The 25,986-nt window shown below is 36.9% G+C and overlaps 2 protein-coding genes across 5 annotated transcripts; both read right to left on the minus strand.

Moving 5' to 3' along the window:
- Positions 1–2,910: 2,910 nt before the first annotated feature.
- Positions 2,911–25,758, minus strand: LOC106875305 (uncharacterized). 4 transcript variants are annotated; one of them, XM_089347606.1, is made up of 3 exons: positions 7,002–7,740; positions 4,845–5,039; positions 2,911–4,657 (listed from the first exon to the last, which is right to left on the minus strand). In XM_089347606.1, exon 3 carries the CDS (start codon positions 4,613–4,615, stop codon positions 3,512–3,514), a length of 1,104 nt encoding a protein of 367 aa, XP_089203732.1. In that variant the 5' UTR covers positions 4,616–4,657; positions 4,845–5,039; positions 7,002–7,740; the 3' UTR covers positions 2,911–3,511. The 4 variants fall into 4 exon arrangements, with proteins under 4 accessions (XP_089203732.1, XP_089203733.1, XP_014778879.2 ...); XM_089347607.1 differs by lacking the exon at positions 7,002–7,740 and adding an exon at positions 24,490–25,758 and having other exon boundaries at positions 2,911–5,039; XM_014923393.3 differs by having other exon boundaries at positions 2,911–5,039.
- On the minus strand, positions 20,871–24,483 carry LOC106875304 (uncharacterized). Its single transcript, XM_089347605.1, has one exon. The coding sequence runs from the start codon at positions 24,354–24,356 to the stop codon at positions 22,665–22,667; it is 1,692 nt and encodes a 563-aa protein (XP_089203731.1). The 5' UTR covers positions 24,357–24,483; the 3' UTR covers positions 20,871–22,664.
- Positions 25,759–25,986: the final 228 nt, after the last annotated feature.

Genomic DNA, 25,986 nt, shown 5'->3' on the forward strand with positions numbered 1-25,986 from the left:
TATTATAGTCTCATCCCCATCAGTATGGATTTCCTTCAGATGTTTGAGCTTTGACATCTTAGAAAGAAAAATGGGTTTTAAAAAATTGGATAATGCATGGTTGAGGAACGTTAGGTAAGAATGAAGGGTTCTGTCAATTGCATGTATGTTGCTGTATATGGTAGCATGTCATTGATGTATGGAATGAAGAGAGTAAAGACAAAACCAAACCCTAGGGAATACCAGAGTTGAAAAGATGGGAGACAGAAACAGCTCCATCAATACACAAGGCAATAGTGTGATCTGACAGGAAGCTCCAAATTCAATGGATTAAAGATGAATGGAACCAATAGGCTGGAAGTTTACTTTTGTAAATTATGTTAACTGCTTGATTTTTGGCTATTTAACTTTTTATACCAATCCTGTAGTTTATCATACTTTCTATTTTATATTATTATATTTTGTTTCCTATTATCTCTATTTCTGTTGTAATAAGGTACTTTATTCCATACTGTGATAAAAACAATTTAAATGAGACAGTACAACAAGTCCGGAGTTTTTGAAACATTAGTATATTTCTCTCATATCATTTAAGAGGGAAGTAATTAATTATTGATGATACCAAGAAGTTGACAAATCAATTCCTTCATGTGTGGAAGTTTGTTGCAATGTTTGTAGCTTTTATTTTATCTCATTCTTCTGTGTCTTTCTTAATTAGAAAAGTTGTTATTCTTGCAGTTTAGGGACTCAAAAGCAACAACAGTTTCTATGTTATCTTATATCAGCCTTCCTCTCGTGTTCAATGTTGAATGTACAAGTACATATTCTTCAGTCAGTTTGAAAACAAGCTTCTCATTATTTAAAAATATCCATTCTTTGAAATGTTCATCATGAAATTTACACTTATGTTTTAGCATTTTGGGATTAATCCATAAAGTGCTGGGATTTGCACTTACATAGCATGGACTACTGAGCACATTTTATGAAAATGAGACTACCATGCACACATAAAATAGTTAAAATATTTTCTTAGTATATAATAGTGGCAAGTTTTACATCATCCGAAAAGTCATTAGTTGAACTATTAGTCCTCTTGCATTTGGGGGGAAGGGATATTAGAATGTTTGAGTGACATTAGACCCCAACAAACACCCATAAATTAAATGCATCTATCTGGGCCATGATCGTGGCCTGTCGACCTGTGCCTGACAACCACAATCATGGCCCATTGCGCTTTATGTGTTAAATAATTTAGAAGTTAGAAAATACTGCTGCAATTGTGACCAGCACAAAGTGAAACACATAACTGGGTCACCAAGAAGAGGGTGTGGCAAGGTTGCCAGTTGCATCAATCATTGGGAACATATGCATAACATGTAAACTGTATTGAGCTGCAATATGGGAGACAGGAAGTTTGCATATTGTGTGATGCATGGAGGCGCAATGGCCCAGTGGTTAGGGCAGCGGACTCGCGGTTTTGATTCCCAGACCGGCCGTTGTGAGTGTTTATTGAGCAAAAACACCTAAAGCTCCACGAGGCTCTGGCAGGGGATGGTGGCGAACCCTGCTGTACTCTTTCTCCACAACTTTCTTCCTGTTTCTGTTGTACCTGTATTTCAAATGGCCAGCCTTGTCACAGTGTCACACTGAATATCCCCGAGAACTATGTTAAGGGTACATGTGTCTGTGGAGTGCTCAGCCACTTGCACGTTAATTTCACGGATCAACTGGAACCTTTGACATTGTAAGCGACGGAGTGCCAACTGTGTATGTTAGCCTACACTTAACTAAGTGTTTGACACTATTAATGCATTGTTGTAAATGCTTGGGTTGTTTAAAGTACTCATCATTATTGCATATAGAGGGCCACTTTCTGGAGATTTATTTTTCCTTCCTTTCTTTTTCTTGGTTGTAGGCATATCACATTGCCTGGTTTAAAACGACCCACTGATCCATGAGTACCTTTAGCCAAATTTGCTTTGTAACAAACCAGCAGGAAGTTATAGCTATTGAGACAGCCAAAAGAATAATCCAAAACCACCGAAAAATTCTCCCTACTTTAATGTATGTAGGCTCTGGTCCAACTTATATTCAACATATTACCTCATACAGCACTGAAAACACACATCTTATTTTTCTTTGAGACAACACTTTCACCTCTTATCTTTTTGTCCAGAGTACACTGAAAAGCAGTGTCCACTTAATGGGCTCTGCATATCATCATCGTTTAACGTCCGCTTTCCATGCTAGCATGAGTTAGATGATTTGACTGAGGACTGGTGAAACCAGATGGCTACACGAGGCTCCAATCTGATTTGGCAGAGTTTCTACAGCTGGATGCCCTTCCTAACGCCAACCACTCAGAGTGTGTAGTGGGTGCTTTTATGTGTCACCCACACGAAGGCCAGTCAGGCGGTACTGGCAACGGCCACGCTCAAAATGGTGTATTTTATGTGCCACCCGCACAGGAGCCAGTCCAGGGGCACTGGCAACGATCTCGCTCGAAAATCCTTACACATAGATTTAAATTTCTAACCAGTATATTAGGAACAAAGACTTCCAGTAACTCTGGCTCAAAGTCTCCCTCCTCCACTCTTCAAAATATATCTGCCTCCTATGCTACTTTCTGAATCCTTCAACTCTTTGACAGTGTCTGTTTTTGCATCAAGGTCATACACTTCACTAGAAACTAGTCTTCAGTGACTTCAACACTCAGAATTCTTCTTGGATCTCACACTCATCCCACACAGGTACCACTAGTCCAGAAAATAATTCTTTCACAGTCCTCAACTCTGAGCATCACTTAGTTTCATTCCTGTTCAGAAACATTTGCTATTAAAGAATATTTTATCAAACATTTCACACATTCAAAGTGTTTTCAGGGGTTAATCAATTTTGAAAATTAAAAGAAAGAAAAAATATCAACAAATATCGTTACAAGATTTTAATTAAAACAGATTACAAATTTACATAGAAATGTGAATTTTTTGTCATAAATATCACTGAAAAAAAATTTAACAAGCATTTTTCATTTCTTATTTACATTGTTAAAAGAAAGTTTTCAACAAGTCACATCAATATTTTTTTCTTATGTAAAGTGGCAGAATCATGCCAGGCAAAATGCTTAGTGGCATTTCATCCATTTTTATGTTGAGTTCAAATTTCTTTGAGGTTGACTTTGCCTTTCATGGTCACTAAAATAAGTACAAGTTGAGCACTGGAGTCAATGTAATCAACTTATCCCCACCTCTGAAACTGCTGGCCTTGTCCTAAAATTTGAAACCAATATTTTTCTCTCGTGTATATTTGCTAATGCTTAACAGCATGACTGTGAATGACTAGCAAACAAATTTTCACATTTATAAGGATGCACTGCAGAGTTTTCCAAATAATGATTAATGAGTCACAAAATGATCCTTCACACATTTCACGTGTAGACAACAAAATGAGAATTCTATAGAGAATTGCTACACAGAATTCACTCTGATAAACGTTCTTCAATGTGTTGCTAGACTTGCAAGAGAAAGGTTTCTCACATTTCAAGTGATATTTCTCCTGTGTGTATTCGTTCATGCTTTTTCAAGTGACTGTTAGTGATAAAGGATTTTCCACATATTTCACAGTGATAAGGCTTTTCCCCAGTGTGCAATCGTTCATGACGTTTTAAATCACTATTATTGACAAAAGATTTCTCACATATTTCACAGTGATAAGGTTTTTCTCCAGTGTGTCTACGTTTGTGGATTGTAAGCTGAGAATTTTCAATGAAAGGTTTCTCACAAATATCACAGTGAAATGGATTTTCTCCGGTATGTATTCTTTTGTGAGTTGTTAAATGACTGTTGCAGACAAAAGATTTCCCACATATCTCACAATGGTATGGTTTTTCTCCAGTATGTATTCTTTTGTGAACTACAAGACTGAAATTAACAGAAAATGATTTTCCACATATTTCACAGTGATAGGGTTTCTCTCCAGTGTGTGCTCGTTGGTGAATGATAACATTCGAGTTGTTAATAAAAGACTTCCCACATATATCACAGTGAAATGGTTTTTCTCCATTGTGTTTTTTAATGTGTGTTGTCAAATTACTGTTAGACACAAATGCTTTCCCACATAGTTGACAGCAATATGGCTTTTCTCCAGTATGACTACGTATGTGGATTGTAAGACTAGAATTTTCAATGAAGGATGTCCCACATATTTCACAGTGAAACAGATTCTGTCCAGTGTGTATCCTTTTATGTGTTGTTAAATTACTGTTAGAGACAAAAGACTTTCCACATATATTACAATTATACGGTTTTTCTCCAGAGTGTATTCTTTTGTGCGCTTTCAAGTGGTCATTAGAGACAAACGATTTACCACATATTTCACAATGATATGGTCTTTCGCCAGTATGTATTCTCTTATGGACTGTAAGCCTAGAATTTTTAATGAAAGATTTGCCACATATTTCACAGCATAACAGGTTTTTCCCACTATGTACTCTGTTATGTGTTTTTAAATGTCCATTGCTGATAAAAGATTTTCCACAAATTTCACAATGATAAGGTTTTTCCCTATTGCATACCTCATGTTTCGAAGAAAACATATTCCTTCTGGATGCTGATCTTTGATTAGGAAAATGATTCATTTTGTAAAGCTTTCTCACCACTATATTTCCATGTCACCAAATCTATATTGATATAAACAGTTGTATTAGATGAACCAAATAGATTAACGTCTTCTGTTAATTGGCAAAAATTTCTTAAAACTTGAAAAATGTCCGTCAGTATAAATATATTTTGTTATCATTCACTTTCTTGTAATTAACAGCATGGGGCTGTTTATAAGGGAAAATTATCCAATCATTTTATACTTACCACGAGAATGCTCATTGCTTGCAGAGCACTCTGCAAGTGGTAGGCATTGCTGCACTCAAAAACATTTTTAGTTTTATATTAAGTTTTTGGTTATACTCGATGGTTGTTATGTAAGAAATGAAATAATATACAATGTCTATAAATAAATGGTAGCAGATGTTCTGGTGAAATCAACGTCCTTCTAATTGTATGAGGCTGTAAAATAAGAAAAGATAACGGTGTAAAACAGATGTCGGGAAAAAGAATGGCGTATGTTTCCAAATAAATTATGGGCATGTACAAGTGTATGTGAGGCAATAAATTAGGATGGTTCACCACGAATAATGTGGAATGATATTAACTAGCATTCTGTTGGTTACGACGACGTCGAGGGTTCCAGTTTATCTGATCAACGGAACAGCCTGCTCGTGAAATTAACAGGCAAGTGGCTGGGCACTCCACAAACATGCGTACCTTAACGTAGTTATCAAGGAGGTTCAGCGTGACAAAGAATGTCACAAGGCTGGTCCTAAGAATTACAGGTACAAGTCAATTTTGTCAACAGAGTGGACGAGAGCAACGTGAAATAAAATGTCAAGGACACAACGCACCGCCAAGAATTGGACTCAAGTCCTTACGCTTGTAAGCCGAATACCCTCACCACAAAGCCACGCGCCTTCTCTGGGCTGATATAGTCGTAATAATACACTTTCGATTTTAAAGGCCAGTTTAAAAGTAAATAAAAGCTCAAAAGCGGACAATGTGATTTGAGACGAAATTAAGAAATCATCACGTTAGTGTTGAAACACCGATGCAGCACTATCAATGTTCATCTTAACATGATATACACATTAACTTGTAACGTAATATAACAAAAACTAACAACTAAAAATGAAACATCAATGTTTACCTAAAAATAAAGGCCTAACTACAGAGTTGTACACCCCCACCCCCCCGATTTTGGAAGGTCATAACTTTCAGAAAAATGAATATTTTAGTAGTTATGCCAAAATGAAAATTATAAGCATTAAAATTCACCCTGAACATGACAGAGGTTTAAACATTAGCATTCACCTCAAGGCAGTTTGTCTCATGGCCTGAATGACACGGGTGATAACTCTGCCAAAGTCTAACATAGTTTAATGCATTCTGAAACATTTTAAATTATTTCTTTTCACTTTTTCATCCGTATCCAGCGGACCGTAAATCAAAAAGCATCGCCAAGAAACTAACGCGCATCAACGAAGGAGCAACCATGTAGTAGTTCAACGTGGCAGAAATAGCAGCCAAATCCCGTTTAAATCACATTCAGATAACTAAAAACAAGATACGACAACAGTGTACAGGGTCTTATGATAGACTGGTGAGTGTCGTCCTTGATAAACAAAATACGGGGTAGTCATCGCTAGAACATCTTAGACCCATAAGTTTGCTTAGTCAGGCTGACCTAAAAAAAACATCGTTTTTGTTTATTTCTCTTTTTGGTGGACATTGGAATTAGACACTGAGGGAAAATGGCTGTAACTTTTTTATTTTTTAATTTTGGCGATTTTCGTTTTCGATAATGTGTTCTATATGTCACGGTCATGCGACCCCCCCCCCCCAAAAAAAAATTTGGGGTTAGGGTTAGGTTTACCCGAACCCTAACCCCGTTTGCCAAAGCGCATTTTTTCCTTCATATTTATTTACATATAGTCCATCTGAGATTTGGATTGTCCGCGTTTATTTGTTATTTCTAGCATATCAAGTTTCGTGGTGGGGACTCCACATATGATCCTTTTTCTGTTTCAATATAAATGTAAGCCGTTCATTTTCACATCTAAGTTGCGAGAAGGCTATTCGTACGACCTGAACATATAGAACAAAATGTCAAAAATGAAAATCGCCACCAACAACCCCCACCCCACCCGTGTGTGGGGGAGGAGAGGGGGTGGTCCAAAATTTTTTTTAGGGGGAATCGCATGACTGTGACATATAGAACACATTATCGAAAACGAAAATCGTCAAAATTAAAAAATAAAAAAGTTACAGCCATTTTCCCTCAGTGTCTAATTCCAATGTCCACCCTCTTTTTTGTTTAATCAAAACGATCAAACCACGAAAACACAATGATGAATAAATGAAAAAAAACATTTAAAAGAAAAATCAGTCATATATTTTCGAAATACAAATTCTTACCAAGATGATTTAATTCCACAGGGTGTTAATAAAGACATTCTGATGGGACAACACGTAAGTTTATGAAACATTAGAATATTTCACCGTTGTCATTCAGGTGGAAACATTCTGAACGACATCAGAAATTTGACACTGTCGAGTGCTCCCAAAGATTTTTGTTATGAACTAAATAATTCATCCTGTAATGATTGCATTTCCCCGGCTGATTGTTTTAGAGAAAAAGAATATCAACAATGTATTGCCATTAAAGGTTTATAAATGCGGAGGCACAATTTTATTATTAGCGACACTTTCGCATTCTTTTTAACAGTTCCCTGAAAAGTACTCAAAATGATATAATAATACAATATAAACTAAGTATTAAAAAAAACTGTATATAAATAAATGAGATTTTATTTATATTCATTTCTTTCGCTTTATTTAATGACAAATTAGTTTCGTTATCCTTGAGTTTACCGTTAGAATTTTTTTTTTTTTAATCCAAACAGAAAATGGATAAAAAAAAAAAAAAAAAGCAGTCCACTACACCGAACAGGCGTGCAAAAATGAGTGTAGGACAAAACCCCACTCGGACAAATGCCCCATAGTTAAAGTGTGAAAGTGACAAAAATCCCACGGTTATATTTTTCGTTTTTTCTCCTTTTACTTGTTTCACTGCCTTGAAGAATTTTTAGTAGAACGTATCAACCTGAGAATTTTTTTTTTCTTTTTTACTTCTTGCAGTCATTAGACTGCGACCATGCTGGAACACCACCTTGAAGAATTTTTAGTCGAATGTAACGACCCCAAAATCTTTTTAAATGAATTTCAACCAGCGCGTGAAGTTAAGCCTAGAAGATATCTCCACATGCAAGAAATAACAGCCAAATCTCTTGAAATTTTTTTATAACTTTTTTTTTTTTTTTTTATAATCTTTTTACTTGCTTCAGTCATTGGACTATCGCCATGCTGGGGCACTAGCTTGAAGAATTTTTGGTCGCAGAAAAAATCTGCATTTTAAAATATATATTTAAAGTCTTTTGTTTACTTCTCTCAGCACTTTCAGATTAGTGAGACTAAGTTGACCTTTTGAACTTTCTCCGGCCGTCGAAGGTCTACCAGAAGGCTAGTCATTCAAATATACATCTTATCGTTTTTATGTTTCTACACATTTCTTGAAGTAAATGCTTTCCCTTTTATTAGAATTCAGACAATTTGTACATTGAGTAGTAAAGAGCCTTGTGTGCTGTTATTCTATTATTGATGTTAAGGTTGATTTATTTTTAAACTTTAAAATTATTCTAAAAACGCGCAAAATAATTGAAACACACGGAACATACCATTTTGAGGGACATAGATGCTTTGATAACGTTTTTCGATTGAATATATTTTGTTTTCTTAAGAATTGGAATTTTGGAAAATAATTTTTTTTTTACAACCGTGATTTCCGTTTTTGTTTACGTGAAATTATAAGAAAAAAATTGTAAGATTTGGTTTTTATTTCTAGCGTATGGAGAGACCTTCTAGGCTTAACTTTATGTGCTGATTGAAAATCACTTTAAAAAGATTCTGGGGTCGCTACATTTTGCTAAAAATTCTTCAAGGCAGTGCCCCAGCATGGTTGCAGTCCAGTGACTGAAACCGGTAAAAAGATTTTTAGAAAATAAAAGAAAAAAAAATGAAGGATAACCAAAAAATATAACCGATGGGTGGGGGGGCGTTATAAAAAAAGTTTCAAGAGATTTGGTTGTTATTTCTAGCATGTCGAGAGACTTTCTAGGTTGAAAATCATCTAAAAAATTCTGGAGTCGATACAATTGACTAAAAATTCCTGAAGGTGGTGCCCCAGCATGGCTGCAGTCTAATGACTGCAACAAGTAAAAAGAAAAACAAAAATGAATTATATTACAGAAGTGATTTTGATCAAGCTTTAAAGAAGATTCTGGGTTCCATACAGCTATCTAAAATTTCTTAAAGGTGGTTACCCAGCATGGCCGGCTGCAGTCTAATAACGACAGCAAGTTAAAAAAAAAACAAACTCTGGGGTCGATACGTTCAACTAAAGATTCTAAAAACGAAAGATGTAACCATGAGGCTTTTGTCCCTATCCCGTGCAGGAATTGATGTAAATTAAGCGGTATTTTACAGCTATTTCTGTCACGTTGAGCAACTATATTATTGCTCCCTCGTTGATATGTATTAGATATATCCCTGGGTGATGCTTTTTGATTTGCACTGGTTTGGATGCAATTGAAAGAGTAAATAGAAATAATTAAAAAATGCTTCAGAGTGTATTAAATTGTTAGAGACTTTTTTTAAAACATCATCCCCACATTTTTTACATTGTACTTTCTACATTGAATATGAAATTTCTATAGTATTCAAAAACTCTGAAACACTTGTAATTTACGTTTAAAAAATATTAGAATAAAATTTAAACTATGCAATCTTAATATAAATTTGAGTGGTGTTTCTCTGTCCATTAACTCCTCCTAGACTGTTAGTGCAAGGACAACGAAACTCAAACCAGCGACTCCCCTAATCCCAGGGAATGTCCTAAGGGAATGTTTTTTTTTTTAAGGGCCACCTAATTAGGGCCCCATTGCACCCCACCTATTTTTACTGCATTTTAAACCAAATACTTGGCATTGGTGACCAAATCGGAGCAATGACAATGAATTTCATACCATGAACTCCCAGGGAGTATTGTAAGAAGGTTCAATTTCCGAAGGGCCGTTTAAATGGCGCCCCCACTGACCCCTCCCCTATTTTTAATGCATTTACCTCGCTCCTACGCTTATTGATTAAACTATGATCAGCATCAGTGCTTAGCACATTTTCAGAAATAAGTGTCATCACACAAGGGTAGAGGGCTACGAAGCGGCCCGATAGTAGGCCGAAGGCATCAAAGGTGCCCTCCGCAGGAGCCAGGTTAGTTTATTAAACTTCTCTCCTCCTCTTTTATGGTGCCTTTGGAACAGCAACCACCACTGAATTGATATTGTTCTCTTTTCTTTTCTTTTTTTTTCTTTTTTCGTTATTTGTAATCATTTTATTGTATACCGCATTCTGAAACATTTGTAATATGTATTAAAAGAATCCTCCTTCATTGTACCTTTCACAATTAAAAAAGATCAAACTCCTCAACTTGACGTGTGAAAAAGAAAATTAGAATTTTGAAAGAAGTATCCATAACACGATAATTGTCTTATAGAATAAAACAGTATATTTTTGTCTTGTGAAGGAGATGAAAAAATGGTGTAGATAATTAAATCTGATGGGAATAATGTCAAAGTAAATAAGGTGTTAATATATTCTTGTTTTTCTTTTATAGAAAAATTTCTTACAACAGGTTAAATGCTTGAAAAAAATGTACGAAATAACGAAAATGAAACAAAAAATTCTTTTTAATCGTGAAAGGTATGATGAAAGAGGTTGGGATCAAGAATTTGTTTTTAATGCGAATTCTAAGTATTTCAGAATATGGAACGATGAAAAAGAAAACGTCGTTTAAGTGGTAGTGGATATCCCAAATGCACGAGGGTGGGGGTGGATGCTGAAGTTTAAAATAAATGAATTGTCTTTTCTTCTAAAAATGCAGTGTACATGTACTTTGGTATATGGATTTACTATAACATGAGGGAAAAAAATTATTGGTTATCGTGAAAGTACAAAGAGCGAGAAATAGGCATCTATTTAAACATTATGGATTAGAATATTTTTTAGATTGGTCCCTCCACCATCACCATTTTTTGCGTAATGCAAAAAATTAATTTGAAAAACCCCGGCCAAAACGGAGAAATTCCAACTTGCGTGGGACAGTTATTCTAGAAAAAGAAAAAAAGTCAGCAAAAAAACGGTAAGTTATGGAAAAGAAGAGTAAAGTAAAATTTAAGAAAATGCTGGCTGAATAATCTCAGATTCTTAAAATATGAACCTGAAAAAACTTTTTGAAAGCGTCAAAGGTAGGAGACAAATCGGGAGGTGGATGTCATCCACTCACAATTTTTTTTTCTTTTTAGTTGGAAGAATCGTAATCTACAGGGCTTGAAGCATTTACATCTGAAAACTTGCTGTTTTTAGCGGACTAGTAATTTAGCCGACACTATGCCATAGGAATGTCTGAAGTCATTTTATTCAGCTAAAGTTTTCGACTTGAGTATTATCGGCATAAGGATGAGTGTCTGTATATATATTCCAAAAGGCGATTGCCATTCTTGAACTAAACTATACCATAATGCACATAATGCTCTAAAGATTTCATCTTCCTAATACTTTTTAAGCCCATAATGAGTAAGACGGTAATTTGAGAATTGAGCCGCCTACTTAACCCAAATATACGAGCATGCTAGTGGTAAGTTAAATCTACTGAACATCCGTCAGTGAACCTGGAACTTATTTGAGTGGGATTCTTCTACAATTCGATATCGCAGGAAACATTGTTAAAACTTTATTCCTTAAAACCAAAGTACAATCGATTTCTTGTCGAGTTCGAACTTTCATATAGTTTTTTTTTTCTCTTTAATTAAGACAGCGTTCATTTGAAATTGCGTCAATTACCGTAATTGATAAGATGCACTTGCTTTTAAACATTTTCAAAAACTTGCCCCGGATCCTACATGCAAAGTTGGGCCTCACACAAGCTAATTTTGTTCCTGATGCTGAAGGGGTGCGTCTAATGTGACCGTGCGTCATTTTTGCCATCAGATACTGCCAACCACTGGGTCTATAAATTGGTGGGATTAAACTATCTACGTAAAACTGCTGTCCAAGGAAAAAAGTCTCTACTAGCAATGCACCCGGGTGTTATGACCTATAGCCACATTGTATTATTTGTTCCTTTCTTGCGAGCAGAATCGGCACACGAGGAGTATGAAGCAAACAATTCCTGTGATTTAAACAAAAGGCCTTTATTTTTGAGGTACAGTGGTTAGTTGGTACTATTGCCTGCAATACTTAAATGGTGCACACACACACACGCAAATTTTGTTTTATATATTAAAATAAACAAAGTAATTAAAAGAAATATAATCAATTATTAAATGGCACTACACAAGATGAACATGATTTATAAAAGTTAAGCGTGTATGACTTAACTTTTAATCTTTTAAAGTTTCGGTACATTTTAATATTTGAATCACCTGAACACTCGTTTGGAAAGGTTTAGACAGCATCTTTTTTTTTTTTTTGTACGGCGTTTCCTTGCTCTTGGGAAATTTATTTTGATGGCATTTTGATGGTTAAAATGTTGGAGAACTTGTATCCAAAGTCAGTTATTTGACATGGCTGTTACTGTGATTGAAAATGATGTTACGTGAAGAAAAAAAACGCACATATTCAATTTCTTACGCAAAGTAAGGCAATAAAACAAAACAAACAGTTATTTATTGACAATACATGACACATACAGATTGAAAACCCCTTACGTAGTATTGTAGTATTTCATGTATATTCAGTATTTTTAATGTTGATGACTAAGACGAATGATTTATAGATGGTCAAGGTGCGTGTAGTGTGACCATCTATATCGACTCATATCAGAAGGCTGAACTAATACATATAATGTGCCAGTTGGAAAAGAGAGAGACACAACAGTGTAGAATGCATATGAAAGATTTATTGATATATTTACATGCATCTGTTTGGGTTGTATGTTTGCTGTTAACCATGGTGAAGTAGTTCACGAACAGAGCTATGTTAGAACCTGTGCAGTGTACGTAGAGATGTAGGTGAGAGACATGGTGGTGGCGATGAAGATGGAGGTCGCTGTGACACTGTTGGACGGGTGTTGTTTGGCGCCGTCGCCGGAACTGGCTGTGTCGTCTGGTCAGTGGCTAGGCCTTAGAAGGTCTGGAACCAAAGTTATTCTTTATTTCCCACAAGGGGTAAACATAGAGGGGGAAATACAAAACGTGGGGACAAAAAAAGAATGAAAGAAAAATGAGATGAATTTGAAAATGAAAAGATGAAATTAAGCTTTTCGGCCTTAATTCGATTCAACTCCGTCTTTCTGTAGAATGTCAATTTTGTAAACCGTTTGGTGATCACGATAGTTTATATACTTTGGTACCTGACTGGTGTCCATTGTTTTCTCCCAGTATTCAAAGTCTTCATTGTATTTAAATATTTTTGACATTTGATCCTGGTTTGCCAGTACACAACTATAACGCCATGGTATCCCAGCATATTATGTCATATTACCTGTGATTGCGTCTATCTCGTTGCAGAGTTCTGTATTTGAACCGTCGTATATTACTACGTGTTTTATTTTTTTACAGGCCGGGGAAGGGAAAGTTTTGGGGCTCTTGTGTGTCTGCGTTTTTCTTTGTGTCGTAAGTAGGTGGGGACGTTTGGCGTCCGTAGGGGGAGAGGAGGCAAAGTGGGTGTGGGCGGTTGTGGGGCGGCCGTGAGATGGGGGTTCGACATCCACATGGTGTACTTTTTTCCTCTTTCCGACCGTTTCCCACTCATTCCCTTCTTCTTTCTTAGCACTTGCGTTTTCTCTTGTCGGCGCTGGAGGTTCAACTTCCTCCCTGCTCACGGGTCCTTCTTGGGGCTTTTTGGGCGGCGAAGGACAGTCCGCTCTAATATGGTCTCTTAGGCCACACTTGTAGCAACGCGGGGTCCTGCCCTTCACTCTAACCTTGATCATCACGTCTTCTATAGCGATAGTTTCTATTAAATTTTCGATGTCTTCCGAGGACCCCTGGTTAATCATATCCAGAGTCTGTCCTTGCCAATTCTTATGAGCTGTTCTTGTAGTCTGGAGGATTACTATCTTATCTTCATTTCCCAGCAATATGGCAGCTACTAGCCAGGCTACATCAATTTATGGTGATATATCTTCTACCCTAACTCTGGAAGCACGTCTCCCAAGGTATATGAGTAGAAGTACCACTTCTATTTTTAAAAGGATTGCCGAGTGTAACTGGCAGCAGCTACCTCTCGAAAACGCACCTCCACCGTTCAGTACTTCCTTCCTCTGGCAAGGTACAAGATTTCTTGCCAGATTGGTTTCAGATCCCTTTCAACTTGTGTAGTTGTCATCATCTCGATCTAATTTGTTTCCGTGGACTATGTTCTATATAATATCGTTTTCTCTTTAGTGTCCTTCATAATTTCTTGGGAGGGGGGGGGGGGGACACCTTTACTTCGCATAGGTCTGGAACCAAAGTGATTCTTTATTTTGGCACTATGGCCATAACACAGAGGGGACAGCACCAGGACACTACAGTGGCGATATAAAACACAGAACGAACGAATGGATGAATTATAATAATGGAGGTGAAATGGCTGCATGCTCCCCACTCGGAAGCAGTATCATTTTAAATGTTTTAATATCTTTCTTTTTTCTCCTTTTTGGACTAGCAGTATTTTGATGTCACTAATCCATAATCTACGCAGAGAGGTACTTTCTTTATCTGGAATAGACTTAGCATTTACAATTATCTGCTTATCCTATTTCCTGGTGATAGTATAGTCTATCTGACTCGTTTGCTCCTCTGATTCGAAGGTGATCAAATACCTAGCTTGTTTCCTGAAGTATTATAGATGCCGATGGCATTTGCATCACAGAACACTGGCAATCGCGATAGCTTCTCATTTCTCGAACTATACTCATAGCCACCATGTACTCCAGACAAGCCATCATGGTGTTGTGTATTGAAATTGCCTGCTATTGCAATGAAGCCGCCATCATCTTTCACTCTGGTTGACTGCAAGAAGACCCCATTAAAGGTAGTCTATTTCGTGTAACTCTTGCCACGGAGAGTGTTGAAACCAGTATTTACAAGCCAAATAATTATTTGTCAGTTTTACACATAACCTAACAGTTTTCTCGTGTTTCAGCAACGTTGTTTATATTTAATGAAATTCCTTTTATGGATAAGTTTCGAAGTAACGTGGGTTCTGATGGTTCAGTGAAGTACCATATACAAAATGTAAGAACTTATTTCTTCTTATGGCACACGAAGTCATTTTATTTTGGTAAATATTATCAGTATTAAGTTTTGCCGGCAGAAATGATAGAGATTTGTCCTGGCAGTTAGTATTGCTATGTTAGAGTTATCTCCCTTAACACTCTCGTTGCACAAATCGGTTTTGCTCAAGGAATTTGCACGAGTTAAGAAAACGAACATTAGCGATAATATTCCATAAAATCATTCATTTAAAAATGTGTTAATTATATTTTAAACTTCTGATCTTTAAGCAATAGTAGCGTGTAGGGTCTCTTTTTACGCGCGTGCTCACTCACACATACACACAAGCACAAACACGCTATGTGGCTTAGAAGTTTGCTTTTCAACCAGATGAATTCAAGTTCAATCTCACTGTGCATACATATATATAAACATATATATATATACATATATATACATACATATATATACATATATATATATCCATAAATACACACTCATATATATACATATATACATACATATATATATCAAAGTAGTAGTGATCCCAAAACGATGGTGCGCGTGTGTAAGAGAGTATGTATGTGCGTGTGAAAGAGGGCTGGTGATCTTGACGTGTGCGTTTGTGCATGTGTTTGTGTGAAAATGTGGGGATGGGAATTGGTCAGTGGTGGTGTGTTGTGTGATATGGTGTCGTGTGGTGTGATGGTGTTGGGAGGTGGGGCATATGGGTAGGCAAAGGCTGGGGGTAGAAGTGGTATATGTGGGAGAGGGTGTAAGGGATGGGATGGAGTGGGATAGGAAAGGTAGGGTAGGAGTGTGTAGAGGTGAGGTGGGCTTATGAGGGAGGGTTGACGATGAAGGGGGAAGGGGAAAGTGAGAGAAGAGAGTAAGAGAGAAGAGTAGGGGTGAAGAGAAGTAGGTGTCACTTTGGTGAATGGGAAAAAAGCAGCTTCTACTAGGTGTTCTAAAGACACACACACACACGTGTGTGTGTGCATGCATCTCTCTCACACACACACATATATATATATATATACATGTGTGCGTATACATGTTCCTTCCTATACAATGCCAGGTGCTCCAGCTTGTAAAGTTATGTTTTCAATAAATTAGAATGAAAACCCTTTCTGCTTTCTTTGTCAGTGACAATATTTTCTTTATTAATAATGATTTGTGATTTAGACAAAAGGCCTTTATTTTTGAGGTACAGTGATTAGGTGGTACCATTGCCTGCAATACTTAACTAGTGCCTTATTTCATTGACCCTGAATGTATGAAAGTTAAAGTAAATTTTGGCATGTTTAGAACTCAGTATGGAAAGAATTGGAACAACTATTGTAAAAGATTTTTTACGACACTTTACGGATTCTGCCAGCTCATTGCTGTTATGAACAATGATTTTCGTCAATAATAATCCTTTCTAATATAGGCACAGGGCCTGACATTTTGAGGGAGGGGCTAGTTGATTATATTGACCCCAGTGCTCAGCTGGGGCTTATTCCATCAATTCCTGAAGAATGAAAGGTAATTTCAGCCTCGGTGGCCTTTGAACTTAGAATGTAAAGCAGGAAGAAATACTACTAAACATTTTGTCCTGTGTGTTAACGATTTTGCCAGCTCGCTACCTCATTTTTGATAATAATAGTATGCTTTCGTTGCATGCGTACAATACGAAGGGAGATAACTCCGTTTAACTGTTTCAGTAAATTACATTTCGTTTGCATTTGTGTGCGTTCGTGCGCGCGCTTTTCTTCAGTACGGCAAAGTCTTATTGTCAATACAACAGAACCAAATGGTTTGAGTCCAAACAGCTGTGCAGAGTGACATACCTAAGAGGATGGTTTCAGTAAGCTGAATGAAGCACATATTCTACTACAGATGTTGGGAATAGAATTGGAATACAACTAGTATAGCTTTCACCAGTCAGCTGACTTGAAGTGCTACAAAGTCTAAGAGATGATAGTAGTTTGCTGAGATGTGGTAGGTGTTCATGCTAAGCAGTGATGGTAAATTGGTGGAAGCAGCTGTATTTCGAGAAGTGGTGGATAGAGACTTTGGCAACTATATGTCGTTCAGCATCATCATTTAACGTCCGTTTTCCATGCTGGCATGGGTGAGAATGGAATGTACATAAACACAGATACAATGTTTCAGAGTTGTATAGCCTGGACAGGAGATTTGAACTAGTGATCAGAAGCAAGAGATTTGCATCCTAAAGAGAAATAGGACATGTGATTTGTGTGTGGATAGAGCATAAGTTAGATTTAGAGTCCAGGGAAAATTGTTCAATGGATTTAGTGTTAGATTTTTGTATGAAGAAAAGTGTAAAATGTGACAGTTTAATGCAAGATCACAATAACAATAACCCCAGCCAATTAGCAAAACAGCAAACTATTAAAGTGGGTTTCAGAATAGGAGACAATATAGAGATACTATGTTTTGTACAATAACTATAATGTTGGTAATATAGCAGATTTATGAAAACAGATTGAGTCATAAGTTCTCTTATTTCTCTAAATTTTCTGTGAATGCTGAGTGCTACAGACATCTTACTAATTCTAGGTGCTTTCATAGTTCATGTCAGGTGGTAGGTAAAATCCTGCTGGTATGTAGACGATTTCTTATTTTGAATGTTTTGAAACTGACTGTAAGTAGCTTCTAGCACTCTTCATACTTCATTGAGATGTACCATGAGATCAAATTTATTCTGTAAATGACTCTTTAGATCACAGCTTATGGCTCAGAAATATTTGATAGTACAGTTTCCATGGCATTGATAGCAATTAGCCCAATGCCATTGTCACATTCTCTCTCAGAGCCATATGTCGATGTGCAGAGAGCTATAGTATTCTTCCCCTTTTCTGATCAAAAGTAATGCACAAAGAAATTTATAAACTATTCTCTAGGAGCATTGTAAGATAAAAACAATAATAGAAAATGACCAGCCAAGTTGTTAAACTGCTATAACCATATACTATATACACATAAGGTGGGACTTTATTAGAATGTTGGATAAAATGCTTTGTGGCATTTGTTTCAGTTCTTTACATTCTGAGTCCTACCAAAGTTAACTGTCACTTTCATGTGTTCTGAGTTGGATAACAATAAAGTACTAGACGAGTACTGGGATTGATTTAAGGAATTACTGATCTTCGAGAACATGGATTGGCTACCATGGTAGAGGGGAGCTCAGATCCCCACCCAACCACAAAGCTTTGACAAAAGGTGAAGTAACACAAGAGACAGAGTATACTGCCTTAATGGTAGACATATTCTCTCGTTCATTCACATATTTTATCTTTCCATAAAAGCAAACTCCATAGAAAAGAGATAATGCAAATGAAACAGAAGATGTACATAATATCACATATTGAAATTATATAAGAGAAATACCGAGATAAGGAGGAGTTGTACATGTGCTTCATAGATCTGGAGAAGACATTTGATAAGGTTCCAAGGAAGGTGATTGAGTGGGCCTTGAGGAAGAGAGGTGTACTAGAGATAATAGTGAGGGCAGTAATGAGTTTGTATGATGGGGTTAAGACAAGAGCTAAAATTGGATCTGAGCTGTCAGAGGAGTTTGCAGTGAAAGTTGGTGTGCATCAGGGATCTGCAAGAGAGAAATTGATAATGGAGATACAGTATGTGGATGGCCTTGTTCTGATGACTGAGACAACGAAGGGATTGAGGGAGTTTTGGAAATGGAAGGAGGTGTTTGAAAGCAAGGGTTTGAAGGTAAACCTCAGGAAGACAAAGGTGATGGTGAATAGGGTGGAAGGAGAAGTGTTAGTGAGCAAGGTGAATCCATGTGATGTATGTGGGAGGAGGGTAATGGCAAATACAGTGTTGTGTACAAGATGTGAGAAATGGATTCATGGTAGATGTACGAAAATGAACAAAGTGACCCCAAGACTGGCAAGAGAATTTGTTTGCAAAAGATGTGAGAAAGGAGCTGGAGGGCTGGCAGAACCAGCAGAAATGTTACGTGATGAGGTGGAAATGGTGAGAGGGTTTTGTTATTTGGGAGATAGGGTGAATGTAAGTGGTGGATGTGAAGCAGCTGTGACAGCAAGAGTGAGACTTGGCTGGGTGAAGTTCAGGGAATGTAGAGTGTTGTTATATGGGAAAAGGTTCTAACCGAAGATGAAAGGAAGGGTCTATAGGAGTTGTGTGAGAGCTGCAATACTGTATGGGAATGAAACATGGTGTCTGAGGGAGAGAGAGATGGCAATTTTGAGATGGACCGAGAGAGCAATGGTGAGAGAGATGCGTGAAGTTGTTTGATAAGAGGAGGACTGAAGACTTGATGGGGATGCTATGGTTGGAGGAATCGGTGGAACAGCGGGCAAGGGTGAATGCAGTGAGGTGGTATAAGCATGTGTTGAGAAGGGATGAAGAGCATGTTCTGAGGAGGGTACAAGAAAGCAAGGTAAACTGAGGAAGACATGAAGGGGACAGGTGGAGGAGGAGATTGGGAGAGTTGGCTTGAGAAGGGAGGACGCCCAAAACCAGGCAAGATGGTATGATGGCGGTTGCTATGGCATTGAGGTAGATATAGCCATCCCCATTAACGGGGACAAAACTCGGATTTAAAACACTGGATGATGATGATGATGATTGAAAGCTCTTTTTGACTCACTGCATTGGTTATATTAGCTTGCACTGAATTTTCTTTTTAATATTGTTGACTTGTTATTTAATTCTAGGTCATCATATGCCTGATACTGCATTATCTAGTGCTCTACAACCAGTTTCTATACATTGAAAATATGCAAACATCTACACACCTGCAGAATTCTACTTACCACCAGAGTGGCATGGACTATGAAAGAAACTAGAAGTGTAAAATATCAGTAACATTTAACCATTTACAAAAATTTGGAGAGGTTGAGTCTTGAATTTCTTAATTCAAGACTCAATCTCTGTTTTTATAAATGTACTGTGCTGTACTATAATGTGTCATAGTATGTGGCAAAAATATAGTATCTTTTTATTGGTCTCTCAGTCTGCTGTAAATAGCTGTAGAACACCTTTCAAATTATACCCTATCATCTTAAAACTGAAAAACACTGTTCTCTAAGATTTTCATAATTCAAAATGCAGTGCCACATAAAAGTGCCCATGTGGTGACATATAAAAGCACTTGTGCAGCAACACATAAAAGTGCCCATGCAGCAACATGTAAAAGCATCTATGCAGTGCCATTTAAAAGTGCCTGTGTGGTTCCACATAAAAGCATCCAGCACACTCAGTGAAGTGGTTGGCATTAGGAAGGGCATCCAGCTGTAGGAACCAAGCCAAATTAGACTGGAGTCTGGTGCAACCCCGCCAGCTTGCTAGTTCTGGTCATACCGTTCAACCTATACCAGCATGGGCAACAGGCGTTAGATGATGATGGAAATGTAAAGCATTAAGAAGGACATCCAGCAGTAGAGACCATGCTAAAACAGACATTGGAGCCTGGTGCAGTGCTCTGGCTTGCCAGCCCCTGTCAAGCTCTCCTCCAACCCATACCAACATGGAAAATAGACATTTTAATTAATTAGAGTTGAACTAGGATTAGGCAAGCACACCATGGAGAACATGGGATAAAGGCAACAACCCACTGAGAACTTTAATGTTCTGTTGATAAAATAGTAACAGAACATCAGGATCTTTATTGTTTTGTAAATGAAATGGCAACTAATTATTGAGATATTTCATGATCTGTGATAAAGTAGCAATAGAATAATGTGATCTTCACCAGGTCACTCAGTGATGCAGTTTAATTACTGTCAGTAAAACAATACTACTGGATTGCTCCATCTACCACATATGTAACAAGGTCTAGAAGCTTCTGTCTTTAAGTATGGGTAAGTTATGAATAAAGATAGTTTGTATGAAACAATATTTTGTTTTAAATTTTACACTTTCAAAGTGTTTTTGGTGGCGAATCAATATTGAAAAGGATCATTTATACCAATCAATAAATATGACTAGATTTTATTTAAAATAGGAATGTAAATATTTTGTCACAAATATTACTAAGGCTTTATATGCATTTTTCAGTTATTTATTATATCTGTTTGTATTTATAGATGATTTCACCAGATCATCTTCATAATATATATTCTTTTTTTCTTTTACTTGTTTCAGTCATTTGACTGCATCCATGCAGGGGCACTGCTTTGAAGGGTTTTAGTTGAACAAATTAACCCCAGGACTTGTTTTTTTAAGCCTAGTAGTACGTATTCTATCAGTGCCTTTTGCCAAATTGCTAAGTTACAGGGATGTAAACACACCAATAATGGATGTCAAGTGGTGATAGGGAGACAAACACACATACACACACGATGAAAACATCTTTCCTCAGTCTGTATTCACCTACAAACTACCTGAGTAGTTTACTTTATACTTAATGGTTAATCACAAACTTCACATTTATGCATAAAATTTTATATATTTTTTGACCATTAGAAGTCATTAATTCACAAAGGTAGAAATCAGGCAGTAGTGGCCAATGGAGCCACCTCAAAGAAAACACAAATAGTGAGTGGTGTTCCACAGAGCACTGTTTTGGGACCACTGCTTTTCATAGTGGCTCTCTCAGATATGCCCTCAGCTTCTTGGATAGCCTCCCTTGCTAGCTACGCAGACAATACAAAAGTCTTACAGAAAATACAGAACCCCAGCGATTTTGCACACTTGCAGCAGGAGTTGGACTCAATTTATAGATAAGCTGACAATAATATACAGTTTAATGCTGAAAAATTCCAAGCCCTGTGCTACCAGCATCCAAAACTGAATATAAAACTTACAGGGTACACTAGCCCATGGGATTACAATCCCAGAGCCTAAATCAGTGCAGGACCTGGGTACTGACATGAGTGATGAAACATCTTTCCAAGTGCACATTACCAGGATGGCGACAAAGTGCAGACAACTGGTTGGATGGATCCTGAGAACATTCAGAACCAGAGATAAGGAAACCATGATGCTCTGGAGGACATTCATCCTCAGCCGCCTAGCTTATTGCTCCCAGCTATGGTCACTCAACAGTATAAAATTAAAAGCAGGCCTTGAAGCAATCTAGCAAAGCTTCACAAAGAAGATTGTCTCATTGCAACAGCTCAGCTATTGGGATAGGCTGAAAGAGCTAAAACTTTACTCCCTGGAGTGAAGGTGGAAGAGATATACAGTAATATGCATTTGGAAGATCCTGGAAGGAACTGTGCCAAATTTTGGCATTGAAAGCTACACAAATGCCAGAATGGGTCACCACTGCACAGTGCCAAAGATCCCAGCAATGCCATCATGCTCCAGGACCAGTTACTGCAACAGCTTGGATTTCAGGGGCCCACAGCTTTTTAATATTCTCCCAAAGAGCCTGAGGGACCTACACAAAGTGGATATAGGTGTTTTCAAATCAAAACTGAATATCTTCCTGTTGAAAGTCCCAGATAAACCTACCTCATGGCAGGAGGTGCAAATGAGGGTAGCGACATCAAGCTCCCTTATTCACCAAATGCCACATATTAGAGGAGGCTTTCAATAATAACAGTGTAGCAAAACAGCAGTTTCCCAGCATGGCCATAGCTTTGAGCTGAAACTGATAAAAAAAAAAAAGCTCACAAAAGATTTTCCTAATACATTAGTGAAAGGGACACTTTTATATTTGTAAATTACAAGATGAGAATTCAAAGAGAATCAATTTTAACCTGGCAAATGTTCAGTAATGATTGTCAGTCACTACACAATAAGAAAAGACATACAAGAGGATGTCTCACATTTTACAGTTTAAGAGATTTTCTTCTAGCGTGTACTCTTTTCCAATTATTTCACAGCGATAGAGTTTTTCTCCAGAGTGGATGCGTTCATGACGTTTTAAATCACCATTACTGACAAAAGATTTCCCACAAACTTCACAGCAATATGGTTTTTCGCCTGTGTGTCTACGTTTATGTATTATAAACTTCGAATTTTGAAGGAAAGATTTCCCACAGACCTCACAATGAAATAGGTTTACTCCAGTATGTATTCTTTTGTGTGTTGTTAAATGACCATTAGAAACAAAAGATTTCTCACATATCTCACAGTGGTAAGGTTTTTCTCCGGTATGACTACGTTTGTGAATTACAAGACTAGAATTGTCAATGAAAGATTTTCCACAGATTTCACAGTGAAATGGGTTTTCTCCAGTGTGTATTCTTTTGTGAACAACAAGACTTGAATAAACAGAGAATGATTCTCCACATACCTTACAGTAATAGGGTTTCTCTCCAGTGTGTGCTCGTTTGTGAATAACAACATTTGCATTATAAGTAAAAGATTTTCCACATATATCACATTGATACGGTTTTTCTCCAGTGTGCACTCTTTTGTGTGTTTTTAAATTGCTGTTGGAAACAAATGATTTTTCACATATTTCACAGTGATAGGGTTTTTCTCCTGTGTGGCTCCGCTTGTGGATTGTAAGTCCAGAACTTTTAGTAAATGATGTCCCACATATGTCACAGCGAAAAGGGCTTTCTCCAGTGTGTATTCTGTTGTGAATTGTTAAATTACTGTTAGAGATAAATGTTTTCCCACATATTACACAACAATATGGTTTTTCTCCGGTGTGACTACGCTTGTGAACCGTAAGCCTAGAGCTGTTAATAAAATCTCCTCCACATACATCACAGTGAAATGGTTTCTCCCCAGTGTGTATTCTTTTGTGTACTGTTAAATTACCACTTGAGACAAAGGATTTTCCACATATTTCACAGTAAAATGGTTTTTCTCCAGTGTGACTACGTTTGTGGACTGTAAGACTAACATTATCAATGAAACCTATCCCACATATGTCACAGCAAAACAGATTTTCTCCTGTATGTATTCTTTTATGTGTTGTTAACTGGCCATTGGAGACAAACGTTTTTCCACATATTTCACAATTATATGGTTTTTCTCCAGTGTGCATTCTTCTGTGGATTGTTAAATCACTATTGGTAGCAAAGGACTTCCCACATATTTCACAATGGTGTCGTTTTACCACAGTGTGTACTTTTTTGTGGAGAGTAAGTTTAGCTTTATGAATGAAAACTTTCTCCCTAGTGTGTATTAAGTTATGTGTTTTTAAGTGAACTTTAGTTTTAAAGTATTTTCCACATATTTCACAATTATAGGCTTTACCTGTCGTATGTTCATGTAAGTGGATAACAAGATGAGATTTCTGAGTGAAAGATTTCGCACATATTTCACAGTGATAGAGTTTCTCCTTGTGTATTTTTTTGTGTACAAAGACCTCATGTTTAGAAAAGAATGTTTTCCAACAAATATTACAGCGATATTCAGTTATCTTTCTCTGCACTGATCTTTGATTAGAAATTGATTCATTAAGCAAGGGTTTCTCTCCATTGTATGCCTTTGAAGCTGAATCGTTATTGTTAAAAGCAGTTGCATTACTAGTGTCAGAGTGATCAACATCCTCCATATTACTTGGATAATTAGTAAAAATGATAAATGATTAGAATAAATCTATTGTGGTTCAATTTCGTGTCTTTGATATTATGGAACTCTATTTACATTTGAGGAAATTGTACAATGTTGATATATTTTCTACTTACCACTAGAATACTTGCGTCTGAGTTCTTCCCATATTTTTGTAAATAAAGTGGTTTTTATTTTCATGCTTAGAATTGTGCTCCATGGATACTATGGAACTTACAACAGAACATTCATAACGGCATGTAACAGACATTCTGATGAAATTCAGATTCTTTTAGTACAAGTTGTGAGGCTGAACGATCACTTAGTAAAACGGCAAAACAAGATATGCTGGTGTAAGGCGATGTATGTGAAAGAAAATGCACGCGCGCGCGCATATATGTACACACACATACATGCATGTAATGCTAATTTATAAGAATAACGTACATAACAATTAAAGATGTGTGTGTATGTGTGCGTGTATATATATTGTATGTGTGTAGTCCTAATAAATTAGGATTAATCAGCACTGATAGCAGCGCACTATAATACGTTTCCCATTCAAAAATCAGGTTAATAGTCAAGGTCTCAAAACACACTAATTGTTATTTAGTTTGTTATTAACATTCATTTGTCATGTTTTGTAAAACAGGAGTACAGCCAATATGCTGTAAATATAATCACAAAACGTTCACTCGAGTCAACATGATACAATTCTAAATATTAGCGATCACCTCAACGCAATATTATCAACTTTAACGTCGTTCACCTTAAATGTGATATGATTATGAACATTAAAGTTCACCCTAAATATGACTTAATTATTAACATTACCTTTCATTTCAAACATAATATAATTATATAAGTTAACGTCCAACCTAGGGTATTAACGGTGTCATTTACAATTTATTCCACCATTTGAATGATACCGGTGTAATAAGTTAAAGATCCCTAACATAATTTAATACTTTTAGAACATCTCTCTAATTGTACTCAGTTTGTTTCATTCAGCAAAATAACTATTACATATCAGAGAGGAAGACACTATGCTGCTGTTCGTCCTAACAGAAATAACAACCAAATACCTCAGAAATCACACCCTACTGTCCCAAGAAAGATGACAACAATTATAGTATTTTATATTAAGAAAAAAAAAAGGATGGTCACGGCTGGAACGAGTTTGATGATAGATGGTTAATATTTCATTCAAGACAAATAATCAAGAGAAAAAAGGAATCAAAAATATAACAAAAAATACGAAAAACTCCACATAATATCTTGGAAATTGTCAAATATGCTTATATTTAAGTTTTAAGGAAAATGCGTGATATATATGTAGTGGTGATTCGAAGCCTAACCGCTAAGTACTTGGTCCGACACTACGAGCGAACCGCCATAGCTTCACGTGACCAATCATTGTGAGGTTGCGGCGTGATATGGTTTTCTTGAATGTTCTTCTTGTACTTTATAAAGAACCGCTAATGGCAGAGTGTTTGTTGAAGGTGGCTGAGCAACACACGTTATCTTTCTTACAGTTGATATTGGCGCAGAATAACTCCAGGTTCTCGGACAGGCCAAGTCTGACATAATATCTCATAAGTAAAGTCTTCGGACTCATCACAGTTTCCCTCTCT

This window comes from Octopus bimaculoides, chromosome 2, assembly GCF_046866305.1.
Source record: "Octopus bimaculoides isolate indiv1 chromosome 2, ASM4686630v1, whole genome shotgun sequence".
Lineage (NCBI taxonomy): Eukaryota > Metazoa > Mollusca > Cephalopoda > Octopoda > Octopodidae > Octopus > Octopus bimaculoides.

Bases quoted from the DNA above. Each gene is read 5' to 3' on its own strand.
- LOC106875305 (XM_089347607.1), bottom strand. From the start codon at position 4,615: ATGAATCATTTTCCTAATCAAAGATCAGCATCCAGAAGGAATATGTTT.
- LOC106875304 (XM_089347605.1), bottom strand. From the start codon at position 24,356: ATGGAGGATGTTGATCACTCTGACACTAGTAATGCAACTGCTTTTAAC.